This window comes from Dermochelys coriacea, chromosome 6 (assembly GCF_009764565.3).
Source record: "Dermochelys coriacea isolate rDerCor1 chromosome 6, rDerCor1.pri.v4, whole genome shotgun sequence".
Taxonomy (NCBI): domain Eukaryota; kingdom Metazoa; phylum Chordata; order Testudines; family Dermochelyidae; genus Dermochelys; species Dermochelys coriacea.
In genome coordinates this window covers 55,301,679-55,316,642 of record NC_050073.1, presented here as the reverse complement: position 1 = coordinate 55,316,642, position 14,964 = coordinate 55,301,679, and the positions used below count along the sequence as shown (strand labels likewise).

At 49.7% G+C, this 14,964-nt stretch overlaps 1 protein-coding gene across 5 annotated transcripts in view; it reads left to right on the top strand.

Annotated features, from left to right (window-relative positions):
• The window catches only part of LRP4 (LDL receptor related protein 4), a 100,021-nt gene that overhangs the window by 67,622 nt on the left and 17,435 nt on the right, over positions 1 to 14,964 (top strand). For 2 of the 5 annotated variants that reach the window (XM_038406741.2, XM_038406745.2), the window contains exons 6-22: positions 1,040 to 1,168; positions 1,666 to 1,785; positions 2,586 to 2,711; positions 4,698 to 4,823; positions 5,289 to 5,423; positions 5,618 to 5,743; positions 6,700 to 6,930; positions 7,188 to 7,344; positions 7,961 to 8,178; positions 8,570 to 8,746; positions 9,830 to 9,955; positions 10,745 to 10,953; positions 11,655 to 11,736; positions 12,372 to 12,477; positions 13,618 to 13,819; positions 14,166 to 14,355; positions 14,613 to 14,744. In XM_038406741.2, the coding sequence (XP_038262669.1) occupies positions 1,040 to 1,168; positions 1,666 to 1,785; positions 2,586 to 2,711; positions 4,698 to 4,823; positions 5,289 to 5,423; positions 5,618 to 5,743; positions 6,700 to 6,930; positions 7,188 to 7,344; positions 7,961 to 8,178; positions 8,570 to 8,746; positions 9,830 to 9,955; positions 10,745 to 10,953; positions 11,655 to 11,736; positions 12,372 to 12,477; positions 13,618 to 13,819; positions 14,166 to 14,355; positions 14,613 to 14,744 (2,592 nt within the window). The remainder of the gene's footprint in view (positions 1 to 1,039; positions 1,169 to 1,665; positions 1,786 to 2,585; positions 2,712 to 4,697; positions 4,824 to 5,288; positions 5,424 to 5,617; positions 5,744 to 6,699; positions 6,931 to 7,187; positions 7,345 to 7,960; positions 8,179 to 8,569; positions 8,747 to 9,829; positions 9,956 to 10,744; positions 10,954 to 11,654; positions 11,737 to 12,371; positions 12,478 to 13,617; positions 13,820 to 14,165; positions 14,356 to 14,612; positions 14,745 to 14,964) is intronic. The other 3 variants (XM_038406744.2, XM_038406743.2, XM_043516083.1) reach the window with 3 other exon arrangements.

Sequence of the window (14,964 nt, the reverse complement as noted above, 5' to 3'; positions counted from 1 at the left end):
ATTCCCAGCAGTGGCAGCTTTTGGTCCAGTCCCCATCCCAAAACCTCTCCATGACTCCAGAGATCACCAAGTTATTAGTTGGGTTCTTTAGCCTCCATGTGCTTAAATGTTGCATTTCCTTTTCTGGACAGTGTCCCACGGCTTCCTGCCCAGGGTGAGGGAGGAATTCAGTCTCCATTGCACTGAACTCTCCAAGAATTCCTTGGTGAGGGCATGTTCCTGTGCAGCACCCAGCTGTTCCAGAGCAGGGCAGCAGGCAAACTCTTGACTCTGAATGTGCCAGGTCCTGCACAGGGTCAGAGTCTGCTGGGAAGGATTTCAGTGATTTGGAGCAGTTTTTTAGGCAGCATGTCAGGGGAAGCAACGCTTCAAAGGCCTGGTGTAAACCCGGGCACCTTGCTGCTCCACTGCTTACCTTCCCATCACATTTCTGAGTCCTTAAAGGAACAGTCCCATACTTCAGACCTGCAGTCTGACCTATCTCAAACCTCAATAAGGTGAGGTTCATCGCACCCCAAAGGCTGACTTTATTCTAAGAGGTATAGGGTTGGGTCAGGCTTGTTGCTTTGAGTCTACCCCTCACGCCACTCCCATCCCTTGAGGTATTACATAAGCCTTTATTATAGGGCAGTATGATCTAGTGCTCTGACCACAGAATGAGGGAGTTAGCACTCCTGGGTTCTGTCCCTGGCTTTCCCTCTGTTGCTTCACCTCTCCATGCCTCAGTTCCGCATCTGTAACTCAGAGATAAGGTTATGGTTTTTGTGAGGGTTAATTTCCGCAGGATGGATCCCCGTGTTGTGCTGAGTGGGTTGGTTCCATTGCATGCAGCTGTCAACAGCTTTCCAGTGAAGTGTTTGTGTCCCTGTCAGTGCTGTGGACATGCTGAGGGCTGGGGGGAGGGAGCGAGCCACTTGTGTATATGCACTGCACCTGCTGCATTGCGTGTCTGCCAGGCCCCTCTTGTTCCCACCAATATAAGCATAAAATGGCTTGGTCCCTGCCCTTAACCTTTCTTTCCTCTTGGTATCCTTGTTAGCATCAGATGTTCCAGCCACAGCCTGTAGCCTGGAGGAGTTCCAGTGTGCCTACGGACGCTGCATCCTGGATATCTACCACTGTGATGGGGATGATGACTGCGGGGACTGGTCTGATGAGTCCGACTGCTGTGAGTCAGCAGCAAGGGAGAGTAATCCCTTGGGTCCCCCTGGCAGCTGGCACATTGATCCAAATGGGAGGATTTGGCTGGAGCTGGGGAAGGTGTCCCTCCCCAGTGCCCTGGCTGGAATTGGTTGGGGAGGGACACTGCCTAGAGGGAAAGTTCCTATTGGTGGAGCCCAAACTGCTTTTGTTGACTTGGGTGGCAGGGTCATTGTCTAGCTAGGAGCTCTACATACAGGGGTTGAAGCATTCCAGAATGGGTCAATTACATATGAGCGACCATAGTGGGTCAGACCAATGGTCCATCTAGCTAGGTATCCTGTCTTCAACAGAGGCCAGTACCAGAGCTTCATGGGGAGTGTACAGAACAGAGCAGCTGGAGTGATCCACCCAAGTTCCCTTCTTTGCTTCTGGCAGTCAGAGATTTAGGGTTGCCCTCAGAATGGGGTTCAAGTTCATGCCAGTTCGATGCCTTGGTACTAATGTGTTGTGCCCTCTCTGCAGCATCTCACCAGCCATGCCGCTCCGGGGAATTCATGTGCAACAGTGGCTTGTGTATCAACGCAGGCTGGCGGTGTGATGGCGACTTTGATTGTGATGACCAGTCAGATGAGAAGAACTGCAGTGAGTGTCTGGGATGCCAGGCAGAGGCTTGGTCTGTGGTGATGATATGGAGTGGAAGGGAATTCGGATATGGGGCTGGTGGGCTAGATTATAATTGCTCTGTATAACAGATGTGGTCCCCTCATCCCAAAAAAGATATACTGGCATTAAAAAAGATTCAGAAAAGGGCCATTAAAATGATTAGGGGTTTGGAATAGGTCCCATATGAGGAGAGATTAAAGAGGCTAGGACTTTTCAGCTTGGAAAAGAGAAGACTAAGGGGGGATATGATAGAGGTCTATAAAATCATGAGTGGTGTGGAGAAAGTGAATAAGGAAAAGTTATTTACTTGTTCCCATAATATAAGAACTGATTGTGATAAGTAATTGATCTTTAAATATTCAGGGTAAATAGGACTAATCCCCTGAGATGGGATATTAGATGGATGGGATCTGAGTTACCCAGGAAATAATTTTCTGTAGTATCTGGCTGGTGAATCTTGCCCATATGCTCAGGGTTTAGCTGATCGCCATATTTGGGGTCGGGAAGGAATTTTCCTCCAGGGCAGATTGGAGAGACCCTGGAGGTTTTTCGCCTTCCTCTGTAGCATGGGGCACGGGTCACTTGAGGGAGGCTTCTCTGCTCTGAAGTCTTTAAACCAGGATTTGAGGACTTCAATAGCTCAGACATAGGTGAGGTTTTTTGTAGGAGTGGGTGGGTGAGATTCTGTGGCCTGCGCTGTGCAGGAGGTCGGACTAGATGATCAGAATGGTCCCTGCTGACCTTAGTATCTATGAATAGTTTTTCCTTTGTTTCCCCAGCCACATCCATGTGCACAGCTGACCAGTTCCGCTGTAAATCTGGGCGCTGTGTCCGTCTGTCATGGCGTTGTGATGGAGAGGATGACTGTTCTGACAACAGTGATGAGGAGAGCTGTGAGAACACAGGTAGGTCTTGGCAGGGGGCAGCTGCACTGTTTTGTTACAGCTAATGGCTCTGAATTAGACATCATAGGTGGCTAAGCATTGATTCCTCCACTTCCCCCCTTTCCCCACCCTTCAGCAACAACTTCTGGTATGGAGACTGCACTTACTGCATTAGTCAATAACATCCCTGTAGATATTGACTGAAGTTCAAGTGTCCATGCTGATCGTTTTAGAGCTATCAGCTGTTGTAGGTACCTTTGTGCAGGAGACGCTATTCCTGAAAATGTAATTGCACATGTAACTACAACTACAAGGAGTCTGATAACACCACTGATCCTCACCCCAGTAATGAAGGTATCTAAACAAAAAGTCAAAGGAATGATGACAGCCAAAAAACCAAACCAAACCAAACCTGCAGTACCCCTGAAATAAAATATCAGGGTCAGGATGAATGGATACATCCAAAACTATAATAAAGCCAACTCTCTGGAGAGTCTTCATTGAACAGCCAAGACCTACCATAAATATGGTGAAGGTCAGCTGGTAACAATTAACTGATGGGATCCAATGCATACTCTCTGTAAAATGTCTGAGAATTTGTCTGGCCAGGAATGTTACCTAATGTTCAGTGACTTACAATAAAGTTGACATTTAAGAGTCCAAAGCTCGTGCTGAAATTTGGCTCAGTGGAGAATTAGTCTTACCAGCTATGGAAAAAAAACATGGGACTCAAGCACCTTCCAGACACGTGATTTCCAGTGAGACAAAGCTGATCAGTTGGTGTTGCTTTAGTCTGTCTAATCAGCTATTTGAAATCACAAATCCAGAAATAATATGGTATCTTTCTGTCAGTTATAATGAACAAGTTTCAGATGTCAAAATGGCTCATTTAAACTGTGGCTCTGCTCTGAAAAGTGACTCTGTAAATATATTGTTGGATTCCAGGTTTGTCTCTCTATCTGAATCTTGTATTGGTGTCTATTACCATTGGTATCAATCACTTTTGATTTTTCTTCTCACACATCACTTGTAATAAAGGTTCTGTAGGTCAAATTATTTCATCAGTACATCTGTAGAGCCCCATTGCCTTTCATGGGTTTGCCCAGGTGTTACCATAACCAATTCTGCTGACAATTTACAAGAAGGAATCGGTTCCACCAGCTCCCTCCCTCTGAGCTAGTTGGTTCTGCAAGACTAACAGGAGTAAACACCAGTTACAACATATTTTAGTAATTCGGATCATCAGATCTGATTCTGATTAAGATGATCCCATTTTATATAGTGACCTTTTACAGTACAAAATTAATTTCAGAAACAAATAAAAGGAGAAAGGAAGGTCCTGGATAAAACTGCACAGCATCTCCCTGCCATCAGCAAAAACTGAAGAGTGTGGCTCACTTGTGAAATCCTCTTTCCACAGCTGACTTTTCAAGGCTTTGTATAAATCCTAGTCCAAATCCATCAAAGAGCTTTCCATCTAGAACAGGGTAAAACTCTGTTTTTGACAAATGTAAGACTGCATTGGGGTGACATCTCAGATGATGAATGGATGAGGAAGCGTGCAGGCTAGCTCCTTGGACACATGTTGAGAAGAGGCCCAGGACGCTTGTGGAACCTAGCATCAACAGGAATGAAACCATGATCTTGCACTCAATCTGAGAGAAATAGAATATCTGGACTTCTTCATAGAGTAACACTTGGTACAGTCTGGAGGGGAATCTGGGGTCCTCTGAAGCAACACAAGGGAGGAAGCAGTAGTGGGGAGTGTAAAGTGAACCGAAGCTGCTTTCCCAGGATCCATAGAAACATAAAACAATAGGTTCAATCTAATCCCAAAAGAGAAGACTGTAATGAATGTGATGGAGATGCAGTAACCTAGCACAGCCAAGGGGTAAGGGTTCTCTTCTCTCTGCCCTGGGACTTGCCATTCTGTGCAGCAAATCTCTGCTGAGCTGTTCTTGTTTGAATCCTAGTTCTGGGTGTGTGACTTCCCTTCTGCCCCCACAGGAAGTCCCCAGTGTGCCCCTGACCAGTTCTTTTGTGGGAACGGGCGCTGTATTGGCCAGAGGAAGCTGTGCAACAGTGTGAACGACTGTGGAGATGGCAGCGATGAGAGTCCCCACCAAAACTGTCGTAAGTCTCCCCATTCCCAGTGCCTCATGGTTGAGCTGAGGAAGGTGGGGGTCAACCCCCGTGATGTTGTTGAGAACCATGTGCCTAGGTAAAGCGACCCTAGTGATCTTAATAGGAATTATGAGGAAGAGATCCCAGCAATGGTTGCTGGGGTGATTGATGTGCAAGCTTGAGCGGGAGCAATAGGAAGATCAATCCTAGTGCTGTCAAACACCTGAATGTATTTTCAGAGATCGAATCACGAAGGTTCCTTTTCTAACCACAAATGCACAGATCTTGGGAGGAGTTGTTACCCTTTGTCTGAGCAGAGTGTTGCTGCCACCTGAGGAGATGCAGCCTTCTTCAGGATGTGTCTCTTCCCTTCTGGGTCAGCCTCCTCCACAAGGCTGCTGCTGTCTAACAGCTGAGCATAATAGTAGCTGCCTTGTCTCATCTCAATCCTCTTTACATGTTACTGCCCTACAGGTCCACGGACAGGTGAGGAGAACTGCAATCTCAGCAATGGGGGCTGTGCCCAGAAGTGCCAGATGGTGCGAGGGACGGTGCAGTGCACCTGCCACACAGGTTACAGGCTGCTGGAGGACGGCCGATTGTGTCAAGGTGAACAGGCAGGGTCACAGTCATTCCATTTCTCCTCACTGCAGCAATAAGGTACTCGCAGCTGGAAGTCTATGACAGGGGTGGAAGTTGGAACACTGACATAGAGACAGAGCAGCAGGGAGATGTGGACAGCTCCTGGTAGGGGTGGGATCTTTTTGATCTAATTGTAACTTTGTTTCCTTGCCCTTTTGTAGATGTGAATGAATGTGCTGAGGAGGGTTACTGCAGCCAGGGCTGCACCAACAGTGAAGGTGGCTTCCAGTGCTGGTGCGAGCAAGGCTATGAGCTTCGCCCGGACAAGCGCAGCTGCAAAGCCCTGGGTAAGAAGGAACTGTCAGCTCTAGTGTGCACGCGCTGGTAATTCAGTTCAGTAATACTTGGTTAACCTGGCTAGGTGGATAAGTCCTACTAATATGTAGGAGAGGTGGGGCTCTCAAGTCTGTGTCAGAGATTCACCCTCCAGGTTTACTGTCCAATGGTTGGTAGCTGTGTAGTGCCACAACTCTCCCTCCGCTAGGGTCAAGCTCAGAAGTCCTCTCCTTCTGGCTCCCTTGTGTCCCAGACTCTGCAGCAGAAAGAATTTCCCTGTCATGGTGGTTGCACAGTCGCGCCTCTATGGGTTTGGACTGTGCTTTGTAACCAGAAATGGAAACAGACTCATGATCACTGATTCTGTATTGGCAAGACTATGCTTTATGTTTGCATATTTCATTCTCTGAGTGTGGACACCGTGTGCTTTTAAAGACACACATTGTTTTCACCTTAGCTTGGTTCCTTAGCTCCCCTAATGTAGCATAGCTCAGCAAGTGCTGTTGTACACCTACTTATAAGACAAACCAAAAAAAAAGAAAAAAGGCAGCCCCTCTCTGCTAAGCTTGCTCTGACTGACTAGGACTGAGTGACTGACTAACTGTTGTCTCACCTGACCTTTCAGACTGTAAGCTGTGTTGTAGAGAGGGAGGGCGGAGTACACCATACGCTTGTGATGTCAGCATACCGTGGGCAGGTGCTTGTGTCTGGGGGAATGGCTGCTGGAGCTGATGTGAGAAGCTCAGGCAGGGGATGGGGTTGATCAGCTCTTGGTGAGCATTTGCAAAGTGCTTCAAAGCTGCCCAATACAGTGTCATTAGTGTGAACGCTCACCTTGTCTCCTCTTCCCAGTGCTTTACACCCACCAGTTGGCTCTCTGGTACCAACGTAATGAAGTGATAACGTTGGGCTCAGGGGCTGACCATGCCAGGTTCCCCTCATGCTCTCTCTTCTGTGTGTCCCTCAGGGCCAGAGCCAGTGCTGCTCTTTGCCAATCGGATTGACATCCGGCAGGTGCTGCCTCACCGCTCGGAGTACACCTTGCTCCTGAACAACCTGGAGAATGCCATTGCCCTTGACTTCCACCACAGCAAGGAGCTGGTGTTCTGGTCTGATGTCACACTGGACCGCATCATGAGGGCCAACCTTAATGGCAGCAACGTAGAGGAGGTGGTGTCCACAGGGCTGGAGAGCCCAGGTGTGTGGCCAGCAATCAGGGCTAAGGCATGGGAAGCTGACTAGACCACACAATGTGGGCGTGGAGGAAGAGAGACAGCTGGGATGTATCCCCTGTGTATAGCTCTCGTTGGATGGGGATGGTGGAGGGTACTCTCCTTCTGGAGTTTATCTAGAGGCTGGGTCTCTAGAGGGATTGAGGGAGAAAAGGAGTTGTTCCTAGCAGCATAATCTGCCCTGCTTGGTTTTGGTCTGTGATTAATTCTCCCCCTTGGCTAGGTGGACTTGCCATTGACTGGATCCATGACAAGCTGTACTGGACAGACTCTGGTACGTCTCGGATTGAAGTGGCGAATCTGGATGGCACACACAGAAAGGTGCTTCTGTGGGAGAACCTGGAGAAACCACGAGCAATCGCGCTTCACCCCATGGAAGGGTGAGTAGGGGCAGTGGGCTCCACTAACTCCTCTATTGGACTCTATTGGGGGAACCCTCCAAATCAGTGCTTAATTTGTGCCAGGGCTTGCCAGTGCTGACCCCAACACCTCTAGGCTTGGAAGTTCATAGCCCTGGCATCTCTGGGCTTGCCATCTCAGTTATGAGAATAAAAAAATTGCTTGATCCCTGGCACCTAATTGGTTGAACCCCGGCACCTCTTTCGTTACAAATTAAGTACTGTTCCAAATACATGGGACTGAGCAGTGAGGGTTCTATCCTTGATCTAGACTTCTTGTTTCGTGGCCCAGGGCTGCCTCTGTGTGCACACAGTATTGCCTTTGATCACAGGGTTAGGGAGCCTTATGAAGGAGGAGGCTCCAGGCCAGGATGCATCCATGGAGGTGTTTGCCCTTCCCTTGGGTCACTGCAAATTGAATCCAAAGAGTGTTGCATGGCAGGCTGGGGCTGTTCTTAGCTTCCCTGTGATCGAGATCAAGTCCCATGGCTTGAGGTTACAGAGCCAGCTTATTCTCTCCCTTGCTGTGAAGTGATGCCTGGTGCCATTCTTAGAGCCTCAATTTCCTAGCCTTCAGGCCTCTCCTTCCCTCCTCTAGTACCATCTACTGGACAGATTGGGGCAACACACCTCGCATTGAATACTCCAGCATGGATGGCTCCAATCGACGCATCATTGCTGATACGCACCTCTTCTGGCCCAACGGGCTGACCATTGACTATGCTGGGCACAGGATGTACTGGGTGGACGCCAAGCACCATGTCATTGAGAGGGCTGACTTGGATGGGCGGAACAGGAAGGCTGTTATCAGCCAAGGTGAGACCTAGGCTTCAGCTGTGGGGAGAGCTATGATGCATCAGGAAAGATATAGCAGCACAGAGTGAGCTTTAGAGCAACCTGTATGAGGGTTACTACATTTACTTTTCATTTCCTCAAATCCCTGAACACCACCATGGGGTGAGTCTGCCATACTTCTCCCATCCCTTGGGGACAGGCTCTGCCCCTCTCCTCCCAGCCCTTGAAGAGAAGCAAAGTTATTTTGGTGAACGCTGGATTTGGCTCTGCTGAGTTTGTTGGGGTCAGAGACCCCTGGGTGTGCAGAAGCGCCCCAGAGGGACAGGCTCAGGGGCTTTCCTCTGCTTTTTTGCTAGTCTGGCTTTCCTGGGGTCCAGATTAACCTTATGTGTGTGCTGGACTCTTGCTGCAGGCCTCCCACACCCCTTTGCTATCACAGTCTTTGAGGATAGCCTGTACTGGACGGACTGGCACACCAAGAGCATCAATAGTGCCAACAAATTCACTGGCAAGAACCAGGAGATCATCCGCAACAAGCTCCACTTCCCCATGGACATTCACACACTGCACCCTCAGCGCCAGCCAGCAGGTAACTGCAAAGGGGGCAGGGAGACACATCTGCAGGGGGAAAGCCAACCAGCTGGGGACCTGTCACTGCCCAGCGTCTACGGCAGGGAGCGTCCAGGCCTGGGCCTCAGGGATACTGTTCTATCCACTACTCGCTGTCTCCCTTGTGAGGCCCATGCATGACCCCAAGTTTACCTCTGCTACCAGAGTCCAGCACTAATTTCTCCATCCAGCAACTGTTGGTTTGATGTTATTTTAAGGCTCTCATCTCCAGTTGTTGGATGGGTGTACCACAGCCCCGCCCCTCCCCCCTTGCTGGCACAGGGGGGCAGTTGCTTTCTGATAATGAATGTTTAGGGCAGTGATCCCCAAACTGTGGGGCGTGCCCCCCTAGGGGGGGTGTGGAGGAACGTTTTGGGGGGGTGCAGTGGGGCCTGGGCCAGCCCCCACAGGGGGCAGGGAGGGAGTGCCTCCCAGCTCCACTGTGGCTCCGCCCCCCAGCCACTGGCTCCTGACTGCAGTTCCACTTCTGGCCATGGTGCCAGCTGCAGTTCTGACCACAGCTCCGCTCCTGGCCCCAGCTGCAGCCCCGACCGTGGCCCTGCTCCCAGCCACAGCTCTGCTCCCGGCCGTGGCCTCTGGCTCCCAGCCCCGAATGTAGCCCTGTTCCTGGCCGCAACCTCAGCTGCAGCACTGGCGCTGCTCCCAAGCATGGCTCCCAGCCCCAACTGCAGCTCCTGGCAGGGGGATGTGGATCAGGTAAGGGGGGAACACGACCAAAAAAGTTTGGGGCCACTAGTTTAAGGCTTGTCTAAACACAAGTTATTCTGAAATAGTTACACCACTTTACGTTCACTCCCTACCCTATTCCAGAATAATTTCCCTATGTAGACAAGCCCTTTGTGCCCATGTCCGTGTGGGACTGGTCTTTGTGAATGGGCAGGAGGTTCAAATAGCTACCCCAGAGTAGAACATTTCCCAGCTCTTGTGTGTGTGCCTGCGTGTTCTCTCTCTGCCCTTCCCACCTGCCCTCGCCCCTGCTACATCTTTTGCTCTCTTTACTGGTTGCCTTATGTGTGGTTGTTTTTGTTTTTGGCTATTTGAGCAGGGAAAAACCGCTGTGGGGCCAACAATGGGGGCTGCACTCACCTGTGCTTGCCAAACAGCAAGGATTACACCTGTGCCTGCCCCACAGGCTTCCGCAAGACCAGCAGCCACACCTGTGCTCAGAGTAAGTGGGGTGGGATCGGAGCCTGCATGCCACAGTCCTAAATGCTCTGTCTCGGATGTGCTCACGCAGCCCCATGTCCCATGTGTAGAAGTGGGTCAGAAATCTGAGTAAGCAGCAGCCGTGTCACTTCAAGGCACGGGGTGAGAGGGATGCAGCAGAAAAAGCCTTTAGAAGAGAGTAGGGTAACATAAGAGGCCTACTGTAAGCTCACATCCTCCTTTTGCACCCCCACTCCCACCGCACCCACTGAGCACCAGCTTGGTGCAAGATGCGTGCTTGCTTTGCATATGCATTCTAGCCTACTTACAGCTGAGCTAGTGCTAGTGCCACAGTGTGTGTCCACAGCTGAATGGTTGTGTCACCTGGAAACTCCCACATAAACTGCACCCTTTGGCCTTTGTGAGGAATGAATAGCTTAATTCCAAGGACTGCAGGGGAGTTGCTCCTGATTTACAGTGTGCTCAATTACAGGAGAATTAGCACCCTTGTTTCCTGGAATCACAGAAGATGGCAAAGCTACCTGCTGTAGGTCAGATCTGTGCCATCCTTTGAGGGCCATAGTGGGCTTGTTCTATGCAGTGTGATCTCTCCCACCTGCAGGAAACAGCTTCCCAAACTGTTTTCCTTCCTTCCCCCACATTATTCCCAGCAGTGAGGGCCTGGTGTGTGAATCAGCATTGAGTGGTGTGTATGCAGTGGAGCGCCGATGTAACAGGAGAATTGTCTGTGTCTGTCACTATGTTGTTGAACTTAGAGAAATTAAAAGAAGACCTTTCGACCTTTGATCAGGTCTTGACAAGTTCCTGCTTTTTGCCCGAAGGATGGACATCCGTCGGATCAGCTTTGACACAGAAGACCTGTCAGATGATGTCATTCCCCTGGCTGATGTGCGCAGTGCTGTGGCTCTGGACTGGGACTCAAAGGATGACTATGTCTACTGGACAGATGTCAGCACCGACTCCATTAGCAGAGCAAAATGGGATGGGTCTGGCCAGGAGGTACAGTATTCTGTAGATGTGGGGTTACTAGCCAAGCAGCTTCTGGGGATCTCTGCCTTCTGTGTTGTGAATCTGGCTTGAGATTTGTGTATGAACCATTGGGGCTGTATCAGCCTTCTGGGGGTCTGCTGCCTTGGTCCTGTCCATGCTAATGTTAGTTTTGGCTCCTGTTAATCACTGGTGATCCAAGGTGAGCTCTTAGACCCTTGTGTGTGCACCTCCTTGTCTGGGACTCCCTGCAGTTAAGGCAAGAGAAAACATTGATTTGTAAATAGCGAGCTCCGGCTTCGATTTTTCACAGGCGGAGTCTCAATAAAACGCAAATGAACAAAGTTCTAAATTCCCTTTTCCCTGGCTCAGCAGGAACTGAGAGTGTGGCAGGGACTGTGCTTTCCCTTGAGTTACTTACTCGGCATCCCCTGTGGCTCATGCTCAGGTTGCCATTGACAGAGCTCAAGAGTTTGGCAGTTGGGGAATGAAATAAAGGTAGAAAATGGGGATGTTCAACAGCCATTCTTTAAATGACATGTTTGAATTCTGAACTCGTCAACACTTTTTCTCATGTGGATTTTTGCTGCATGGATTTTGCTAGCCTGAGTTGTTTGTATTGCTGGCAGTGGACAGGAGGAGAGCCAGGCTCAAGGACTTTTCTCACTGGAGTTTCTTGTTTGGTGGTGACCTTTGTTTTGGTTCTTGCTCAGGTTGTGGTGGATACCAGCTTGGAAAGCCCAGCTGGACTGGCTATCGATTGGGTCACCAACAAGCTGTATTGGACTGATGCAGGTACTGGGGTCTTCTGCTCTCTACAGGGTGTAATCTTCCCTGTTCATAAAAACTCAATATTAGCTTGGCAGCCTGATCTGTTTCAGTTTTGTCTTTCTCCATTTGGCAAACATGGGTTCTCCTTCCTCATCTTTCTAATGAAGCAGGAACCAACTTGGCTTCCTGTGTTACTTCTACTGGGGCTACAACCCCATTGCTGATGTCTGCAGGAATGTGTATGTCTGAGGACAAGAGCTGCTCGCTGCAAAGGGCTTTCACTTAGGTTTTCCAGCCACCTATCTCAGGACAGAATGGTTAGAATCTGGAGGATATTTCTGCCAGAGAATTAGAGTTCTCAGGTATGTCAGGAAGGTATCTCCCTAGACATCCTCTGGGGCCTAGCCAGATGCCTGTGATGGTCTGGCAGAGCACTTCCTCCCATCTGCGCAAAGGTTTCAGCAGTTGCTGGGGTTGGGAAGTTGAACGTGAGAGTTCTCTGCTGAGTAAGTCTGTTCCACACTCACTCCAGGCCTCCCAGATCAGATGAGGGGATGGCAGGCAGGGAAACGGAATCACTGTATCAATGTTAGTTTCTTCTGTCTCCTGTGGTTCTAGAGGTCTTTGATCTTTCTCTCCTTCTCTCCTGATTTCTGTAGGAACAGACCGAATAGAGGTCTCCAACACAGATGGGACCATGAGGACTGTACTGATCTGGGAGAACCTAGACAGACCACGAGATATTGTGGTGGATCCTGTTGGAGGGTGAGAACGTCTTTCCTCTGGGGATTACATGGCAATAACTTCTGTGTCTCTGAACAGTTTGGATTTGATTCATTGTGCCATTCACCTTATATCGGATACTTTTTGGAGCTTAAGAGAGACCCACACTTAGAAAGGCCTCCATAACCGGTCTACCAAGGACTGAAAAGAAGGGCCTGACTTGTGGATGCTGATGGCATCGACAAGACAACCAGCAGGCACTTCTAGAACAGTCAGCTCAGAGTGATAGCTGTTATTTTGGGCTTCATCCCACTCACGCAGTGTAAATCAGGAGTAACCCACTAGAGTCCATGTAGTTACACTAGTGTAAAATAAGTTTGAGAAGAGAATGAGGGGTTTTATTTATTTATTTATTTAGGGTGTTCTTCATTCCACATTGATGCTGAGTTCTTGTGAGGGCCCTGCTATCTGCTTGGCCATTAGGTTAATCTGAAGACAGAAGTGAATTACACTGGCGTATCACCAGCTAAATTAGTGCAAACATTATAGGTCCCAAGTGAGCTGCAGAATCAGTGGGCCCGGGAATATCAAGTCTCCAACGTTTAATTCTCCCACAGAAAGAAAATCTCAAAATAGCAGGTTTGTAGAAAATGAATTGTTGTAATAAAAGCTTCTGCCTTTGAGCCACAGGACCTTGCAGAGCCAAGCATCAGACTAGGTTGGGTTGCTGGGCTCAAGCCCAGCAGCTCTTGCTTCCCAAGTGCTGCTGGAAGGCTGGAATAAATCTGCACCGTTCTCTTCTTTTGTGTTTACTGGGAGGCTGATGCAGAACCATTCTGCTTGCATCTCATGATTGCAGGGATCTGAAAACAGTTAAGAAATATCTTTTTAAGGCAATAATAAGCCAATTCGCTTCTGCATCCTATTTCAGTCTTACCATCTCCCTACTTCTTGCCAGGTTCTTGGCAGAGGAGGGACTATGGATTCTGGACCAGGACAATGTGTATAAAAATCTGGCAGGGCCCTAAGGATGGAAGTACAGATCATGTTAGCCTGACACTTTCCCACTGGCTGCTGAAGGCACCAAGACACTTGACTTCTTTAGCTAATGGTGAGCAGCTGTGGGAGCAGGAGCAGGAGTAGGAGTGCAGGTGTTCACTTCCCTTTGGGTCCTGTGTTCAGGTTCATGTACTGGACTGATTGGGGAGTCAGCCCGAAGATTGAGTGTGCCGGTATGGATGCCTCCAGCCGCTTGGTGATCATCTCCTCCAATCTGACTTGGCCCAATGGGCTGGCCATTGACTATGAGTCTCAGCACCTGTATTGGGCAGATGCTGGCATGAAGACCATTGAGTATGCTAACCTGGATGGCAGTGAGAGAAAGGTAAGAGAACCAGGCCAGAGGGAAGGGGAGGCTGGGATACTAAATGCCTGTCCTACAGGGCAAAGTGCTGGCAGGAAAGAATGTCATGGGCCAAATGGAAGTAAAGTTCCCAAATCAAGACATTGTCAGCCTCTTGTACAGAGAGAAAAGAGCCCCCTTTATGAGTGCAAAGTATGTAGGCAGCCACCTATCCCACACCAACCTTTCCCCACCTTGATGCTATCAGGCCATTTACATATCACCTTTGTTGTTCTCCAAGCCCCATCTAGTCTAGGGGATGATTGGAGGTATGGGTGGAAGCACTACCATGTGATTTCCTGAGGACTTTTGTTTTGGGGGCTGACAGGTGCTGATTGGAAGCAATCTGCCCCATCCATTTGGACTTACTCTTTATGGTGAGCGGATCTACTGGACAGACTGGCAGGCCAAGAGCATCCAGAGTGCAGACAGAAGGACGGGGCAGGCTCGTGAAACGCTGCAGGATAACTTGGAGAACCTCATGGACATTCATGTTTTCCACCGGCACAGACCTCCAGGTACAGAATCAGCCTCACCCCCATGGGGAGCTCTGAACTCACCCAGGCTCCTGCTGCCCTGCACGTCTGGCGTGCGCGTGTGTGTGTGTGTGTAATAAATCCCTGTTGGCCTCTTAAAGAGAGTGTGCTCCCATACCCCCAGCCTGCATCTCTATAGCTGTTGCCCGCTTTGATAGTGACTGTCCCTCCAGGAGCCCAAGGCTGAGCTCTCGGGTGTGTGCCTGTGCCTCATGGTTTTCTCCTCTTCCCCCTTCCAGTACGCACAGCATGTGGAGTTAATAATGGTGGCTGCAGCCACCTGTGCCTCCTGGCGCCTCTCCCTAAAGGTTATAGCTGTACCTGCCCCACTGGTATCAACCTCCAACCTGATGGCAAGACCTGCTCATCTGGTAAGTTTCCTCTGTAGCGTCCCCACTGTAGTTGGATCTCAGGCCCCACGTTCCACTCCTGGCTCCTTGGCACAAGTTACTGGAACCCACTCCTCACGGGACTTGGGTGTGACTCCATCATCCTCGGCCCCTTAAGAAGCCCATGTAGTGCTTCTGACCTCCGGACTGGTGGTAAAAGTCAATGGGTTGGCTTGGGGTGCCCCGGGACGGGTGTGGGGAG